The 19,549-nt window shown below is 45.1% G+C and overlaps 1 protein-coding gene across 1 annotated transcript in view; it reads right to left on the minus strand.

Annotated features, from left to right (window-relative positions):
• Prim2 (DNA primase subunit 2) overlaps positions 1-12,919 on the minus strand; it is an 82,554-nt gene extending 69,635 nt beyond the window's left edge. The window contains exons 1-5 of the mRNA XM_048347561.1: positions 12,879-12,919; positions 12,293-12,455; positions 10,902-11,005; positions 7,918-7,997; positions 6,117-6,237 (exon numbers count right to left, since the gene is read on the minus strand). Of these exons, the coding sequence (XP_048203518.1) occupies positions 6,117-6,237; positions 7,918-7,997; positions 10,902-11,005; positions 12,293-12,446 (459 nt within the window). The 5' untranslated portion in view covers positions 12,447-12,455; positions 12,879-12,919. The remainder of the gene's footprint in view (positions 1-6,116; positions 6,238-7,917; positions 7,998-10,901; positions 11,006-12,292; positions 12,456-12,878) is intronic.
• Between the last annotated feature and the right edge of the window lie 6,630 nt (positions 12,920-19,549).

Below are 19,549 nucleotides of genomic sequence, written 5' to 3' on the forward strand. Positions count from 1 at the left end.
ACAGGCTATTTCATGTACTATTCTGATGATGTCATTTCAGCTATAGCCTCCTGACCTAACCAAACGCTCTGGATTATCTACTCCCTATCTCCACGGGTCCACCAGTACTCACAGTAACACTTCCACAAGCAAATGCACTGTCTTCTTGTTATATGCCCTACCATCACTAACATTCCACTACTCTTACCCTCTGTGCCAGATGGTGTGAAATCATCCTCAGTTAGATTCCATTAGTTGTTCTTCTGTAGGCTACTTCCACAGTCTATCATGCCCACCAATTTCTCCCAATTCCCACAGCCACTACTATAGCTCAAGCCCTCACTCAGTCTTCCATTTGGCCCTTCATTCACCTCACCATGAACACAGATACCCAGGAGACTTCCTGAAGGCCCTGTCTGGCAGGCGCCTCGCGTCCCACTGTACATCTCAGCTCTCCACTTCCTTATTCAACGGTTACGGTTATTTATACCACAGGAAATTATAACACATCATTCCTCAGAAACCTTCAAGCCACCCTCCCCTGCTGCCCTTCTCCTGGCTTGCTTAGGCTTATCTTTTACTAGCTACCATAATTTAATGACAGACTTCCTCGTCATAAAAGTGCAAACCCACTGCCGGTGTTAGTGGCTCACGCCTGTAATCCTAGCTACTCGGGAGGTTAAGATCTGAGGAATTGCGGTTTGAAGCCAGCCCGGGCAGAAAAGTCCCTGTGAGACTCTTTTCTCCAATTAACCACTCAAACCGGAAGTGGAGCTGTGGCTCCAAGTGGTAGAGTGCTAGCCTCGCACAAAAGAGCTCAGGAAGTGCCCAGGCCCCGACTTTAAGACCCACAACCAACCAAAAAAAAATGTTTAAGGGCAAACTCAAAACCTAGATTAGCATAAAAAGCACATAAACGTATTCCTTTAAATAAAAGAGATAATATCAAAATAATCTTAAATAAGCAAACTATTTAACATCTAGGAGACCCCAGGATAGTACTTAAGAGATACTATGCTGAGAAAAACATGGTACAAGGGCCCATGACTAGAAAAGAAAGAAAAAGCACTACATTCATAGAGAACTTCTTCTAGAAGAAAAAAAAAAAAAAGGAAAGAACTAGGGTCTGTGCCACCAGCTAGTCATCGGCTTCTCAGAGGAGCCAGAGAAAGAGATCACTGTAACGCGCCCACCTCAGGCCCACCACGGTTCATTTTCAGGGCTTACAGACAAGTAAAATTTCAGAAGACCGGCAGTCCAAAGGCAAAGTCTCTCAACAGTTTACGATGCCTGAAACTCTCCTATATTACCCATCACTATCATCATCGTCGTCCACTAAAATGTAAGTTAAATTCTGAAATGTGTATTCGAATTTTCTAAGACTGTGCGTTTTAAGTCAGAATCATAAATGGAGGATTTTTAGGAACCTGTACAAATGTGATACCAAAGACCAGAAAGCTCAATCCCAGAAGTCTGACCTCCTCACTACCTGCTCCAAGGGAAGGAGCAGAAGGATTTGTGAGCAGCAGCTTGTCCCAGTCCCTCCTGTCTGAGGAGTCTGCCTGCTCTGTTTCACTGGCGTGGGGAAACGCTCAAGCAACAAGTTCTTTAGACTGTCATGAAGAGAACTAGTGGGAAGTACTGTCAGGCTGCCTTTGGTCCTTCTTTATCTGCTGTGTTCATGCATTCTTACAGGAAGTGACAGTATGTAATACACAAGACATAAGAAAACCTCTAAATATGACATTAGTTGCAGAATATGTCTGTGAGACAGCTACTTTTCAGGCGTAGGATCTAAATAGTACAGCACTTGCCTAGCATGCACAAGGCCCTGGGTTCAATCCCCAGCATCTAAGAAAAAAGTAGACAGAATGTTTTAAATAACATTTAAAAATAGTTTTCGTGTTTTCAAAAGGGTAAATGGTACCAAAGAAGAAAAGCAAAAAACAACAACAACTATATAAAACAGCCACAAGTTTGATAATGAATTTTTCAACAACTGAGCTGCAGGCTCATAATGTTTTCTCGAGAGACAGCACATGCATCATGTTTAGGGAAATGACTTGTGATATATTTAATATATTTAGTTTCCAGTTCTGCCAAGGACTGTCAGTTGAAGTAAAACATCTTAGGAAAATTACAGTTAATGCTTTAATTTCCTACATTAATGTAAATCTCTAAACTCACACCTGTGTTTAGGTAGCCTTTTGATGAGCCCTGTCACCCTGAATGTCAGCATGGATTCCACTCCATTTCAATGCTAGTTAAGGACAAGCTGTGAAGAAACCCACTCGTGTATTTAGTAACAGGCTTTGTAATTTATACTTCTCAATACATCTCAAGTCTTGTTGGCAGGGAGGTTACTTAACCCCCATGTTCTTCAGCTGCTGCTGTAAGGATTAAATTATATAATCCACATAAAGCATGAGGCAAAGTGCTTGGCACTGGATAAACACCAATGTCAGCTCTTAGTGAATAACTTCTCTCCTGTCTCCTCACATCACCCAGCAGATCCAGACCTTAATAGTGCTTTTCTAGCAAGGACCTCATGTAAGTTTTCAAGTAGCACTCTGGGTTTTCTAGTGCTCCTTCAGCCCTTACTCTGTGAGTGAACGATGAAAGACGATTCGGAATAGAGGTGGTTGTCGGGTGCCATGAGGGATGACAGAAGGGTTCTCTTGACTCACAGCCGCTTGGGACACTGGAATGGTCAGAAATGAAAAGAATCAAAGCAGCAGAAGCAACTGTCAACAGCTGGAGACCTAACACAGCAGCGGGAAAGGCACTGAAAGGCTAAGTCCAGAACAAGGCATGAACCGTCTGTTCTCAGTGTGCCTTCAGAAAAGTGGGGAGAGCAGGACAGACATAGTCACAGGGCTCAGCCAGCTAGAAAACTGGTGTCGCCACCACTCCTCTGTCCTTCGTGACTCAGACTTAGCCACTTGGCGACCACAGTGGCATTATCTTCACAACTCCATTAGCCCACCACATGCCACATTCTTACTCTAATCCAAACAAATCAAGGCTAAGGCAATCTAGCCTACGCCTCAAACTCATCGACAGTCCAGGACCTCAACCAAAAAGGATTGGATTTTTTCAGAGAACTTGAGGGAAAGAAAAATATTAGAACATAGAATGAAAAAATACTGTATTCCTAGGAAAGCTCTGTACCTTTTTAGAAGACCATCAGGAAACATGAGTAAGGCTTCCCAGTAGGTTTAATATTTAACACCAGAAATGTTATTCAGTAAGGTTATTTTGATAATGTATATGTAGATATGCACGTGCTTGTATAACATTATACGGCATTTAGGACATAGCTCCATATATGAGAACTTGAGCTCATTTAAAGTCACATTTTTTTCAAGGGCAAAGTCAGGAATAGTAATCAAACAATGCAAATGTAAAGAAATCAGCAGTTGATAATTTTTTGTAAAGCTTTCATGAAAAAGCAGATGACTTCCAGGGCTGGGAATATGGCCTAGTGGCAAGAGTACTTGCCTTGTATACATGAACCCCCCCGGGTTCAATTCCTCAGCACCACATATAAAGAAAAAGCCAGAAGTGGCAATGTGGTTCAAGAGGGAGAGTGCTATTGAGCAAAAAGAAGCCAGGGACAGTGCTCAGGCCCTGAGTCCAAGCCCTAGGACTGGCAAAAAAAAACAAACAAAAAAGCAGATGACTTCCAAAAGTTAGCTTGAAGATGTGTGCATATTTAATTTGAGCCTTCAAGGGTCTACTACCACTAGAAATGCAAATCCAGACACCCTCCAAAAAAAATTTAACCAAGTCAAAAGTAGAAGTTACAGATAGGATAAGGGTCCCTGTTTATTCTGATTTTTTTTTTTTTTTTTTTTTTTGGCCAGTCCTGGGCCTTGGACTCAGGGCCTGAGCACTGTCCCTGGCTTCTTCCCGCTCAAGGCTAGCACTCTGCCACTTGAGCCACAGCGCCGCTTCTGGCCGTTTTCTGTATATGTGGTGCTGGGGAATCGAACCTAGGGCCTCGTGTATCCGAGGCAGGCACTCTTGCCACTAGGGTATATCCCCAGCCCTATTCTGATTTTTATATAACACAATTAAACCCACTGCAATCTTAACCAAAACAAATTTAGGGGAAAAATCTATGTAAAGAAACATTCCTTTTCATGTACACACAATGCAATTCATATTATTATACCTGCTCCAAATGTGCAGTATATTTATTTTACACAAAACAGCACATACATCCAGGTAGACTCTAAGACCTAGGCCAAACTCCAGCTTCTGTGACACAGAGACAAGATGGTCCTGTGGCTCCCACCCTCAGTCACCTCCTTCTGCCGGACGAGGCAGACCACAGGCCAGACAGCATCCCACACGACAAACACTCACACCCTTCCCTGAATCCTCGCTAACATCTATTTGGGTGTAATGGTTTTTAAATGTAAGCCAAATAGTCATAAGAAAGCAAAGAAAATGTGCATGTTTATATTAATGAAACAGGAAGAGGTTACAGTGACCTCAGGGCAAATCTAATCAACACCTGAGTTCTAGTGCCTTAACTGCCAGTATGAAGAGCCCTGAGAGAAGAGTACAAGAACAGCCAGAGGCCTGTCAGGAGAGTGACTGAAGTCTACCACAGGAATGAGTGGTTTTCTGCCAGGACCCCTGCCGTACTTTCTCACTCTGCCTACCACGAGTCACCCCAGTCACAAACACTGCATCAATTGTTACATTCCACACTTTGCATTTCCAAAGCATGGGGCCTATGTCCACTGGGAGGAAACACCAGTCTCCCAGATGTATCTTTCAGAGGAGTCCTTCTATGTTCTATCCCCTGCCCAGAATCACTGAACCCAAGTAGAATTTGAAATCACTGACCTATAATTTGTGGTCATGACCATAATGGTAAAAGAAAAGGGGGTGGGGGCAACAAGGGGCAGAGCCTAGGGTAGCCATGATAGTAGAGCCAAGCCCCGGACCCCAGAACTGCCCAGCAGCAGGCAACACCAACCTGGAAAAGCCACAGGAACCAGTGTGAACCCCCACCCACAAAGGCAGCCCCACTGGCTGTGCCCGGCAGGGCCCTGGGTCAGGGATGCCTGGGGCCTCGTGAGCTGAGCCTGTGGCCCCTGTGCCCCATGTGCACATGGAAGGGAAGCGTAGCATTCAGTAGAGGTAATGCTGGGCTTAGGAAGGGGGCGGAGCACTAGCCAAGCAAACACAAGCACAGATCCCAGTACCAGAAGAACAGAAGTGCCAAGATGGAATGTCTGAATTTTCTTTTCTTTTTTTTTTTGCTCAAGGCTAGCACTCTGCCACTTGAGCTACAGCGCCACTTCTGGCCATTTTCTGTATATGTGGTGCTGAGGAATCGAACTCAGGGCTTCATGTATACAAGGCGAGCACTCTTGCCACTAGGCCATAGTCCCAGCCCTGGAATGTCTGAATTTTCTTTGGCCCAGTTACTTTTGTCTTCAGTCTGTGTCTCTCTTTTGGAAGAAGATAACTGGTTTTAATTTTAAGTCTGCCTTCAGTCTCCGATGAGACTCAGGAATGAGACAACTTCGGAATTATCGTACAGTTTTCTATTGGCATCTGCAGGGAATTGTTCCCAGACACCCCCCTCCCCCACCTCGCACCTCCAGACACCACTTTCAGCAGCTCAGTCCCTTCCCTAAAAGGTGCTCATGACCTGTACACACCCTACACACCTTACGTCACTTCTAGATTTCGGGTAATAACTAATACACACGTGCCATGTCAGTAGCTATGTGACTATACTGTTTAGGGAATAAAGATAAGAACAGTTTCTATATGTCCAGTACTAACAAGTATTTTTTCAAGTATTTTGATCCACAGTAGGTAGAATCTGCAGATGAATCCACAAATACAGAGAAGACAACCTGTAGTGTGATTCCACTATGGCCTTGAGTTTTGAGAGGCCAGGGGTGGATTTTACCAATAAGTGACTTCCAAAATAAAAGCACTCCCCCCTCTGAACGTCACTGCCGTAAATGTCATTCAGATGCAAAACCACTCACAACTTTTTTAGGCAGGTGCTCAATAGCAGAAATATACAGAGAATGAACTCTCTATTTTATTATTAGCAAAAAGGAGCACTAAGAACAACTGGAAATCTATAAAATTATACTTACATCCTCAAAGTGCAAATGGCTGTCCTGTAAGAAACTTTGAATTTTGTCCCTAGGTAAAATACTAAAGCGAAATCGGAGGAGATCCATTTCTTGTTGAATGAACCACCGTCTAAGGTCTTCTCTGAAACAGAGACAAGAAATTGTAAGCACAGATTTAAAACCCAATGATTATTAAGTCCAGAAATTGTTATGAGACAATATTGGAAGACAATCAGGATGCCAAAAGACTGCAACTAGAAGAAGATATGTGCTGTATTGTGGTAAGAGAATACGAACACCTCAAATACAATTTTCTAGGAATCTGCTAGATATAAAATTTAGAAAGTTCATTAATGTGAATCACTACATTGGAAAGAAGGGGTATTCCATTCTCTGAGGTGATTTCATCAAGGCCACATAAACAACCAATTTTTTAAAGGTAATTTTATCTCCAAATAAATTAAGATCAGTAAACCGTACCAAGTTATAAGCTTTACACCTTATAATTTCACAAAATGTAATATGTTCAATATACTTCAATATTTCAAATATAATAATACATTCATCTCTAGGATAAATAATTGACATTGTAACATTACTAAATAATCATTGTACTGTATATAAAACACAACTTTACTTTTTAGAGGACTTTTTTGGTCCCAGGGTTTGAACTCAGGGCCTGGGCACTGTACCTGAGCTCCTCTGCTCAAGGCTAGAGCTCTACCACTTAGAGCCACAGCTCCACTTCTGTCTGGTTTTTTGGTGGTTAACTGGAGATAAGAGTCTCATGGACTTTTCTACCTGGCTGCCTTTGAATTGTGATCCTCAGGTCGCAGCCTCCTGAATAACTAGGATTATAGATGGGAGTCACCAGTGCCTGGCTTTTTTAGTTGATTTTTTACACATTGTAAGAAATCCATTTACTACATAAATTACATACCCTCTTTCATAAAAAGAAAACTCTAGAGCTAAAACTGATAAGTAATCTCTCAGTCATAATCTTGGGAGAGTAAACAATTGAAGATTCTCACCTGATTAGCCTACTACTAAGAACAAACATCATAACTATATAATTTGGCATAATAAAGGAGAGAAAAAAACACAAGACTTTTGAAAAAGCAACTAACTCATTCTCATTCTGGATGGCACCACTGACTTAAGAAACTAAAATCTAGTACAGACACCTCAAATTGTAAAGCTATGTATCAAGTTCAAGTATGTGTGCAATTCCTTTTCCTTCTGAATTATTTTAGTGAAAAGGTATTTAAAATCCTTCCTAATAAAAACCCTTCTAATTTATTTATTTATTTTAGTTTTTGTGCCTAGACTGGGTCTTAAACTAAGGGCCTAGGTGCTGTCCCTGAGCTTCTTTTGCTAATGGCTAGCACTCTACCACTTAAGCCACAGTGCCACTTCTGGCTTTTGCTGAGTAGTTTATTGACTAAAAGAGACTCATAGACTTTTTCTGCCTAGGCTGGCTTCAAACCACAATCCTCAGATCTCAGCCTCCTTAGCAGCTAGGATCGCAGGTGTGAGCGACTAGTGGCCAGCTTCACCCTTCTCATTGTAATCATAGTCTCTCCCATAAAGCTAAAAAGCAGCTCATTAAGTAAATTTTACAATAAATTTTTTCAGTATATTTTAAGTAAGAACAATTTGTTTCAAAAGATTCATTTGAACATTCAACCCAGGAAACACAGGCTCCTGAAGTTTTTCTGAATTCAGCACAGCACATTCAGTGTAACACATCAAGTTCCCATGGACCCATTTATAACCAAGACATCAAGTTTGACTGTGAAGATATAAATAAATGCATACTCACGACTGGCAATACGCAAGGCGCAAAATAAAATGAGAAATGTGATCTTTTCTTCGTGGTTCATATTCATTGCCCAAGTTTTCCTTAAAAAGAACAGCACATGAGTAGAATAGGATTAGAATAGCCTTTGAACAAGAAACACTGAGTCAGCCTAAGTCAACGCTAAAGTAAAAGTGGCAAAATATGTTTCCTATTGCCTTGCTAGGTAATTCTCATTTTACTTGTTATAATCAGGTGAAACTGAGATTTGACCTGACCTCATTTAATCAACTGCTCCTGGGTTCAGATCAGACCCAACAATTTGCCTCCTAGCAATCGTCTTCAGAGTCTTATCCAGCCAGTACCATTTAAGCCATTTCTTCCACTATTCCTCAGCTTCATTCATCATTTGGCAGAACCAATATTCTAAATTAACCTAGAGCTAAATTCTATAATCTTATTCCCAAAATGCCAAGGTCTTCTGTTAAAAAAAAAAAGTACTAAGTTGGTACCAGGCACTGTTCTGAGCATTCTTAACACAAGACATTTATTTAATCCTGTACAAATGTCTATGATAAAAGCACTGAAATGCCTTCATTTTAAGATGAGGAAACTGAGGCTCTGAGAGGTCAAAAACTTACCCAGTTACAAAGTGTATCACTTTTCTCTTATTATAACTAAATATTCAGGATAATCAAGCTACAAAAGGAAAGGTTAGAGGCTACAGATAAGGCTCAAGTGGCACCGCATCAGCCTAGAGGGCATAAGGCTCTGAGTTCAATCCCCGGCACTGCCCAAGATTCACTTCTGGCTCATAGGTTTTGGCTCTGCTGCTGAAGCCCAGCGCTTCTCACCTCATGGAGCAGAGAAGGAAAGGAGGGGGAGAGACCAAGGTCCCACCATGCTCCACAAGGGTGTACCCGGTCACGGAGACCTCCCTCCGTGTTCCAGGGCTTCTTCAGTAACTTAGATCTCCCGCCATGCTCCAGGGCCACCCTCGTACCCAAGACCTCCCACCAGGGTGAGACCACCTCTGCAAGGACCCACCGCTTTCCAGAGCACTAAGGCAAAGACCAGGCCTACCGAGGACACTCCAGGTCCAAAGGACAGGACAAAGCCAGGGGGCAGCAGAGCTGGGATGTGACATGCAATTACTGGGTCCCCTCTAGGGCACAGAAAAGCTGTTTTGGCCTTTACCCATGGACTTCGGCTATTTTACAGAAAACAAGGGCCACCAGGCCGAGAGATCCTTGGGCTCCCCTGTGCATCCACAGTGTGATGCTCTGCTTTCCATCTCCATGGACATGACTCCTCCTTCCTTGTCCACATGGCCAATCCCCTCTCTGGACTCCTCCAGAACTCATGTGTTCTTGCCCCTGAAGCACTCGCTATGTCCAAGGCTCTCCTAAAAGTGTCTCCAAGCTGCCTTCTTCTTCCTTCGAACTTCAGCGTCACCAGCTATGTATGTGCATGTGTATCTCCTTCCCCCACACCTCGTTCTGCCCATCTCTCCTGTTATTTCAGTTAAACCACTGAAAACAGTGCGTATTCCATACATACCTCTCTTCCTCAACCACGATGACTGTTCTGGTTTCTGCCCCTATCTATCAGAGCCCTCATCAGCAGCAAAATCCAGTGGACACTGTAAAATCCATTTTACAGGACCTGCCCCAAGTTTCTGAGGCTGCTGGATGCATCACCACAGAAATAAATGCCTAGATGTCCCATCTTCGGAGCTTGACTATCAGTAAATAGAAGTTTCCTTGTCTGTAAATAGGAATTAAGTACAACCCACCACATAAGATATGGATGCACTTAGAACAAAACCCAGTACGTACTAAGTATAACCCAAATGTCTGCTGTTGTTCATGCTGACACTGTTAGTAAGGCCACTGTCAGGGGGACTCCACCCTCCTAGACTTCTGGGCCACCAGTGTCCAGATTATCGCCTCGTTCTCCAGGAGCTCCTTCTCTGCCTACTTCCCACACTCCCCCCACGCTTCTTCACCTTAAATGTGGTATTCCTCATGTCCTATTCTCCATCATCTCCTCTTCGAGCTATTCTCCTAGGATGTTCTTCCTTCCTGAAGATTCCCACCTCCCCTCAAAAGTACACGCCCACGACGGAGGCCTTCAGGTCCACACTCGCCTATGTGTCTCCTCCAGACATCTCCACAGACACCTCCAAGTGATGGAGCATCTTGCTGGAACACAGCATCTTGGGCTGGGAATATTGCCTAGTGGCAAGAGTGCTTGCCTTGTATACATGAAGCCACGGGTTTGATTCCCCAGCACCACATAGATAGAAAACAGCCAGAAGTGGCGCTGTGGCTCAAGTGGCAGAGTGCTAGCCTTGAGCAAAAAGAAGCCAGGGACAGTGCTCAGGCCCTGAGGCAAGCTCCAGGGATGGCAAAAAAAAAAACAAAAAAAAACTAGCATCTTAGTCCCAAGACTTGTTTTCCCTCCTGTACACCACAACACATCTACCTCATTGCCCTAACCAAGTCCTGAGTTCATTCATAACTTCCTCTCTACTTTCCCCAGTAATAAGTCAAATTATTTTCGATTCTACATTCTTAACATCCCTTCCATTCATGCCCTTCTCTAATTTACTTATTCCTACCATTTCCAGGCCTGTTCCCACTCATCAGACATAGCCACATTAATTTGCTGTTTGTAGTCTTCCTCCAAGGACAAAAATATGATCACATCTGTCAAGATGCAATTCCAAGCCAGATATGGTGGTACTTGCCTATAATCTCAGCACATGAGAGGCTGAGGCAGAAGGACTGAGTTCAAGGCCAGCCTGGTTCACATAGAAAGACCTTGACTTAAAATAAAATAAATAAGCAAGGTGCCAGTAACTCACACCCATTATCTTAGGTAGCTATTGGCTGAGAGTAGGAGAAGCAAAGTCAAAGCCCTGTGCCTAACAAGAGACCTTTTTGTAACTCAACACTAACAGAACACACACAAACCAAGGAGCTATTTGCTTCTCTTTCACTTACTCTGTAGGAAAACTTGAGCTTGCGAATCTCATTCTCCAACTTACTCTGGTACTGCTCCGTTCCTTTCACATAGCTCACCCCTAGATTTTCCACTGCTTTTAGCACTAAATGAAAACAAAGAAGAAAAGACTACACATGAGTATACCAAGGAAGTATTCTAAATATAAAAGCCGAAATCCAGGACAAAAATCTACAGACAGCAATTCCCCGTTGTTTTCAGAATATGGCAGTGAGCGTCTTCCTTCCTGCTGGTGTCCATGACCTCCTCCTGCGGAGGACATTCACTTCCCAGAGCAGCGTCTAAAGCCGACGGTGGAGGGAAGGAACGGCACGCCACCGCGGCTCCCCGAACCCCCAGTCTGGGGAACTGCCATGCCAGTGCAAGAAACAAACATAAACCCAATGTGCTCTTCCTCTGGAGCTGCCTGGCAGGCAGTCTGTGACTCTGGATTAAAAATAACCAGCATAATCATAACAGAGGGGTGAGAGCTTAGCTCAAGATACAATACTTTTGCACAGGCCCTGAGTGAGTGAGTTCAAATCCCAGTACCACAGAAAACCCAAAACAAAAACTTTAATTTTTCCAGGTACAATAGGTGATCCCTGTAATCCGCCCACTGGGGAGGTAGAGATTGGGAGGATCACAGTTTTGAGACCAGGCAAAAGATTAGCAAGACCCTATCTCAACCAGTAGGCTGGGCATGGTGGTACATACCTGTGATCCCAGCTACATGGGAGGCCACAGACAGAAGTTCACAGTCTGAAGACCAGCATAAACAAAAACTCAAAACCTTATCTTCTGCCAAAGCAAAAGTAAGGTCGGGGTGTAGCCCAAGGGGTAGAGTACCTGCCTCGGGTACTTTAACTTCCAAATCGCAGTACCAACAAAAAGGGGATCAGGCCTTTCTCTCTTGATGAAGCGGAGGGAACACAGCCCTGAGACACAGGCCATTTCTTCATCCAGAGGAAGCATCCTGGACAGACGGCAGTGTGCAAAATCCCTTCATTTCTTCTGTTACACATTGTCTACTCGGCCCCCAAGGTCTAGACCACACTTCTCTAAGAAGCCATACCTAGGTGGTCACAGTTACTTCCAATTCTATGTTCCAGGACCCCAGAGCTTACTTCTACTAGAGCAATAATGAAACTGCTTTATTACTATTACTCGAGATACCTGTCTCCAAGTACCAGAATACAACTTAAACAAAAACGTTATCTCAAAGTCCTTGCTACCTAGAACATAACAGTATCTAATAAATACACACGTTACAATAGAGTAACAAATGTTTGTTGAACAGACTCTTAGATGAATTAAACCACTTTTATCCACTCCCATAAATTCTAACATAGCTTCTCAAGAATACATGCATTCTAATTGAAGAATCACTTACATTTCACTCTATCAATAGCCATGTTTTCGAATTCAATCAAAGATATGTTTTCAGAAGGTGGCTGCAAGTAAAACTGAAGGCTATGAGGGTAAGAGACATTCTTCTGGTCACCCCCTAACTTCAGCCTCCTGCGCTTGCTTCCAGAAAACTCCATCTTGGTCCCCTGTGGAAGGAAAAAAATCACAAACACGTTAAAACGACAAAAAACTGGGGCTGGAAATAAAAGGTACGATTCCTGACACACAGAAACATCAAGCTGAGGCATGCCCTGACCCCTGGGCACTGTTCTTGGGAGCTCCAGGCTTTCGACAAGCCTGTAACCCATAAAACCGCCTGACTGGAAACACAAGGGAGCGCCAGGTGGTGCGGGTCTGGGGCACATTCCTCACCTCTGAACCCCAAGACTTAAGAAAACGCTATTGTCTGCTCCCTACAAATGAGGTGGGGGGGAGGTCACTGTTTTTCATGTCTGAACCCAGGACTTAAGACAACACTGTGGCTACTCCCCATAGATCTGGGGATGACTGTCCTTCCTCCCTCCCCACAGACCTGGGGGTCACCATCCTTATGACTGCACCCCAAGTACCTGAGATGGCACCGGTCTGCTCCCCTTCTCTGCACTCCAGGACTTAGGAACGGTTCACGAGGGCTGCCGGGCCTCAGGGCCCGGCCCCGTGGCTCCCCGCCCGGCCCAGACCCGCGCCCGCCCGACCCCAGGACCCCAGGACCGGCCTCGGCCCGACGCCAGGCGGGGTCTCGGGCCCCAGACTCGGGGGCCGGCGGAAAGCACAGCCGCCGGCAGCTGCTCTTTGCCAGTGGCGGGAGATTTCATGCGGTTCCGGAAACGGAAGCGAAGGCAGGGAAGGCCCGCCCCTCCGCTGCGCGTGCGCGGTGGCGCTCTCCCGGTTTCTGGCTGGGCGCGGGTTTGGCGCTTTCTGAATCGGTGTTGGGGCGCCCGAGAGAACCGGGGTTCGGACGTGGCGGGGTGCCTCCTCTGAGTGCAAGTAGCGTCGAGAGGAGGAGCCAGAGATCTAGACGAAAATACACACAATCTGAAGATCAGACACCGGGAAGGCACGGGGGGGACCCGGGACCCCGGCCGGGAGGGACGGAGGGACCGCGGGACCCCGGCCGGGAGGGACAGAGGGACCCCGGGACCCCCGAGACCCCGGCCGGGAAGGAGAGAGGGACCCCGGGACCCCCGGGACCCCGGCCGGGAGGGAGAGAGGGACCCCGGGACCCCCGAGACCCCGGCCGGGAGGGAGAGAGGGACCCCGGGACCCCCGAGACCCCGGCCGGGAGGGAGAGAGGGACCCCGGGACCCCCGAGACCCCGGCCGGGAGGAACGGAGGGACCCCGGGACCCCCGAGACCCCGGCCGGGAGGGACGGAGGGACCCCGGGACCCCCGAGACCCCGGCCGGGAGGGACCCCGGGACCCCCGAGACCCCGGCCGGGAGGGAGAGAGGGACCCCGGCCGGGAGGGACGGAGGGACCGCGGGACCCCCGAGACCCCGGCCGGGAGGGAGAGAGGGACCAACCCCCCCACAACCCAGGGCAGTGCCAGAGAGGAGTCCACTCCACAGAAAACACCTGCCTTTAAAGGAAAAAGTGGAGCACAGGTCATGAGAAAATCTGTGGATAATAAAGAATTCAAATGAAATTACAAAGAAAAAATCAAAGATTTAACCATGAAACTATAACTATGCATCTAAAGTCACAGAATTATGTTGCTTTCATGCAAAGTATCAAAAACAGCATCAAAGGTGACAAGAGCTGTGACAGACCGTGAGGCCAGGCTGTGGCTCTCCTGTGGTAACAGTCAGGAGATTTACCTTGGAGGAGAGTTTGAAAAAAAAACACAAAACAAACAAACAAACAAAAAAAACAGCATCAAATATGATGACAGTTAACAAAGGGAGACGAGAGACAGTAGAGACCAGGTCTGTGAAACCAAAAACTGCTTGTCAAATAGTATTCCCCACAGGATTGGGGCAGCGACCCAACAGTATGTAACTAAAACCAAACAACTACTCAACATTTAAAGGTCAAAAATTGACCTCTCAGGGGAATACAACAGCTCAAAAGCTAGGTATGTACGTTCATATAAGACTACTGTCGACATATGGTCTAATATCCACATTACATTTAAAGCCCTAGGTGAACTTTCTTGGGCTTGGCCACGTGGCTACTGTTTATGTTCTTGATACATTGTATATTGTATATATGTCTACCTGACCTAGAGAAGGGAAAGAAAAACAGGACGTAAGATATCACAAGAAATGTATACACTGCCCTACTATGTAACTGTACCCTTTTTGCACAGCACCTTGTCAAAAAATTTGTGTTCAATTAATAAATAAATTTAAAAAACAGCATCAAGATTAATAATACCAAGATACAATGAACATGTGTCAAGTTATTAGAGAAAAATTCTAAGGCACAAATTGAAAGATGGGGAAAGAGCTTAACTCATAGACAAAGCAATTAATTATCAAGTATGGAAAATGTTTGTGACAGGCAGTGAAGAAACTGCCTTGTAAAACTGGTAAAGACTTCACAGTAAAAATGTTCACTGTTTGTTGGTGGGAGTGTAAACTTGTCCAACTGCTCTGAAATCAGTGTGGAGGTTCCTCAGAAAGCTAAACATAGAGCTCCCCTATGACCCAGCAACCCCACTTCTGGGCATTTACCCAAAGGATCACAAACAAGGCCAAACTAAAGCTGCACAACCATAATCATAGCATTATTACATAGCTAAAATATGGAATCAACCCAGATGCCCTTTGGTAGATGAATGGATCAAAAAATTGTGATACAGGGCTGGGGATATAGCCTAGTGGCAAGAGTGCCTGCCTCGGATACACGAGGCCCTAGGTTCGATTCCCCAGCACCACATATACGGAAAAAGGCCAGAAGCCGCGCTGTGGCTCAAGTGGCGGAGTGCTAGCCTTGAGCGGGAAGAAGCCCTAAGTCCAAGGCCCAGGACTGGCCAAAAAAAAAAAAAAAAATTGTGATACAGGGGCTGGGAATGTGGCCTAGTGGCAAGAGTGCTTGCCTTGCATACATGAAGCCCTGGGTTTGATTCCCCAGCACCACATATATAGAAAACGGCCAGAAGGGGCGCTGTGGCTCAAGTGGCAGAGTGCTAGCCTTGAGCAAAAAGAAGCCAGGGACAGTGCTCAGGCCCTGAGTTCAAGGCCCAGGATTGGCCAAAAAAAAAAAAAAAGTTCAGTGTTGCTACCTGCACTGTTCATTGAAATCTCCAAAGTTCTTTATGATCACCATAGAGGGTCTTAATCATGGGGCTATGTAACACTGGATGATTTTATGGCATCAGATAAGTATGCCCTGCACTCTTTATTTCCAAGGCTCAGGGCCATTACATTCATCTAGTTCAGAATACTGGCGCTACTGGATTTTTACTATGTGAGCTGAATTAAGAGATGAATTAGCTAGTGATACTTTTAGGGTCTGCTTAAAAAAAGAAAAATATGTTCATATTTTACATTTTCAAAATTATATCACATCACACAGTAACTGCCTTTATATAATATTAAAACCCTGTCTTAAATCTCAGAGGAAAAAAATAACCAGTGTCTGCTATCTTTTCTACTATCTGGTTTTTTTTTGCCAGTCCTGGGCTTGGGACTCCCTGGCTTCTTTTTGGTCAAGCACTCTGCCACTTGAGCCACAGCACTACTTCTGGCCATTTTCTGTATATGTGGTGCTGGGGAATCAAACCCAGGGCTTCAAGTATACCACTAGGCCATATTCCCAGCCCTCTAGCATCTGTTTTCTAATGCCTCAGATTTGGTCACTTTCTCACTGTGAAGAGTGTTTTCTGTATCCAGAGGCGACTGTGATGTGAATCTACAGTATCCGCAACAATAATACACAATAATGTTGTACATATCAGCCACCATTTTGGGTAAATCGCCAAGCTCTTTCATGCATTCATTTTACCAGCAAAAAACAAAACAAAGAAGCCAGGTTGCTACAATGCTCAAGCCTGGCAGCCACGATTCTTAGAAGTAGACACTGACTTTGCAGTCCAGGGGACAAAAATGCACCTCAGCACAAGTCTGCTTCCATGAGGCCCGCAGCAGCAGCTCACACACAGGGGTGACTGGCACTCCCAGAGCCTTGCACAGATGTGTGTAAAGCCGAGGGCATGAGTACCGCGGGAGGCGCTTGAGAGAGCTGGGGTGAGCGCTGGGGAGGTGTGAAGATGACTCTGGAGTCGACCTCATGTCACGCAGATGGTTGGAGTCAAATGTGACTCTAACCAGAATAAAACAAAACTTCAAGTCTTCATCCAAAAAATTTAAACACATTCCTTCCAGAGTGACTTAGCGCCCCAGTTTATCCCGAGAAAGCCCAGAGTACCTTTTCTGGCAGGCTTCCCGTGAGTCCGCATGGCTCCATTCCGGCCGGCTGGGCCCTACCAGCTGCAGGCATGTCTGCCCCTCGTGGCTCTCACCGAGGCGCAGCCCAGGACCTCTGCCCAGCGAGAGCGCCTCACAGCTGAGGTTTGCTTCCCAGGCTGGGAAAATCCACTGGCGCATCCTTCTCCCCAGTGCAGGGCGTGCCGCCCCCAAAAGCAAGGGTGCTCACTTAGTGAGCACACCCCAAACGCCAGGCCAAGGAAAGGAACAGGCAGCATTTCCAGCAGAAAGCTGATGGTCAGAACTGCACCAGCTTGGCCACCTTCCCTGCTTCCCTGGTCACCTCTCTGTGCTGGCCCACGACAGCCATCTGGCTTCTTCTCTTTCTTTGGACTGTTTTCATTAGTCCAGCACGAAGAGGTAAGGGAGCTACAGAGGGTATCCTTAAATGGGAGGACATTAAGCATACGCTTCAGGGAAGAGGAATTACCCTTCTAACAATCAGCATTGATTTATCTCCAGAGTGTCACCAAAAAACCCCAGAATTTAAGCACCCACTAAGTTCCTGGAAGTATTTTCTCTATGTACACAAGTGAAGAGCCTCTTCAACTGTGTGTCCTCAGTGGGAAAGAGAGATGAAACACAAGATAAATATGCACTAATATGCAAGGTCTAGCTGCTGAACTGAAAAGCATCGATCAGAGAAGGATGTAAGTTTTGGGGAGAAGCATTGAAATCTGAGGAAGAATGGCCATGAAGACTGTGACCGTGAAGCAGAGGCCAAAGGAAGATTAGAGATCTGATCATGTGTAACTTCAGAACTGCAGAGAGGTTAACAGGAGGCTCGCAGTGCATGCATTATCATCTCAGGGTTTAACACACGAGTATAACGGAGCAGAAATAAATCAGTGAACAGAACAGAGGACTCATAAAGTGGGCCCATACTTACTTTAAGGGGGGAAAAAAGCCTAGTATATGTTACAAATAATCTGCACAAATGATGAGTGGAAAATTCTGTGATGCTGGGAACCTGGCTGTGTGCATGCCCCCCTCCCCCACTTTGTTCTCTATCTCTTGCTGTAAACAAATGAATTCCAGGTGGTCAAAGGCTAACTCCAGAAAGCACGAAATTAAGACTTTGCAACAAATGTCTGCATGGTCTTTATGTTTCAGCTGTAGCAAAGAATTCCTTGAATAACATACCAGAAACCCTGAGTTCAATCCTAGTACTGGCAATCGGAGGGAGGCCAAGTGAACCTGCCGCTCCACGCTTCAGTCTAGAACAGGAGGACACTTGAGCCTCCGAGTGAGACCACTGTGGGCAAAGTGGCAGCAAGGCCCCATCAAACTGAAAAGAAGCAGAGGGGATTGCTGCATAATTTGAGTGACCTTAGTATCACTGAAGTGTACGTCATAAGAAGATGATGAGCTTGAACTCAGGGCCAGGGCACTTTTGGCTTTTGCTCTCAAGGCCGGCCTCTACCACTTGAGATGAGTCACAGACTTTTCTATCTGAGGCTTGCTTCACATCACCATCTTCAGATCTCAGCCACCTGAGTAACTGGAATTACAGGTGTGAGCCGCCCGTACACTGCAGGACTTAACTTTAAAACATGCACAGGAACACTATTATTAATATCCACAAAACAGGAAGTGAGATAGCGCAGGATTTGCTTCAGAATATAATAAGGAAAAAATAACAATAAAAAGATGGAAAAAATTGAGCAGGCATATCACAAGAGAAGATGGCCAATGGATACATGAAGAAGCCATCAGTAGATGGGTAACACTGTACATGGCAGATGGGCAAAATCTTCAAGTGTGAGACCAAGTGTTGGCAAAGGAGCTCTCACTGTAGCTAGACGTACTGATGCAGATACTTCACAAACAGCGTGGCGGGGCCTGGCAAGCCTGAAGGGGTGTGGCCTCTTGTCCCAGTGCCAGGCTCTCATCTGTGTATATGGACTATGGATTGTCCACAGAAATTTTTGTGCACATATATCAAAACATTAACAAGAGGACTGGAGCTGTGGCTCAAATAGTCGAGCTGCCTGCATAGCACGTGCAAGGCCCTGAGTTCAAACCTCAGCACCACCATACAAAGAAACTAAAAAAGTTGACAAAAATATGGATGGCATCAAAATAGCAACACACTGGAAATGAACCATGGTCAGGACAAATGAATAGTCATTTATTCACACAATAAAAACTCCGAACAGGGGCTGGGGATATGGCCTAGTGGCAAAGAGTGCTTGCCTCATATACATGAAGCCCTGGGTTCGATTCCCCAGCACCACATATACAGAAAACGACCAGGTGTGGCGCTGTGGCTCAAGTGGCAGAGTGCTAGCCTTGAGCACAAAGAAGCCAGGGACAGCCAGGGCCCTGAGTCTGTCCAAGCCCAAGGACTGGCAAAAAATGATAATAATAATAATAAAATACACATTATTTAAAAAAAAGAACCTTGTCATTGAAAAACTCCGAACATAATCATGTGGTAACAACTTTAACTACATCTGATATCTATGACCACCACTTATAGACAATTGCCCTATGTATCAGAATTTTCCACATTCCCTTGTCCTGTGTCAGATTAACTTTTCTAAAATGTATCTTATTACATTACTAATCATTCCTCGCAGTTTATAAAGCCTAAATATTATAAGGAAGGAATATTTTAGTAAGCGTACAGCCCAACTTGGTGCTTACTAATTTAATAGAATGTCCCTTGCTATTCTTGCTCTATTTAAATTTAAACTGAACTAAAATCCGCTGCGCGAGCTAATTAGAACAATACAGCTTGTGTTTTAAGAACTTTATTTGAGGAAAAGATTTAAAATCTAAACAATTAAGGAAGTACCCATAAATATA

Source organism: Perognathus longimembris, chromosome 6 (assembly GCF_023159225.1).
Source record: "Perognathus longimembris pacificus isolate PPM17 chromosome 6, ASM2315922v1, whole genome shotgun sequence".
Classification (NCBI taxonomy): Eukaryota; Metazoa; Chordata; class Mammalia; order Rodentia; family Heteromyidae; genus Perognathus; species Perognathus longimembris.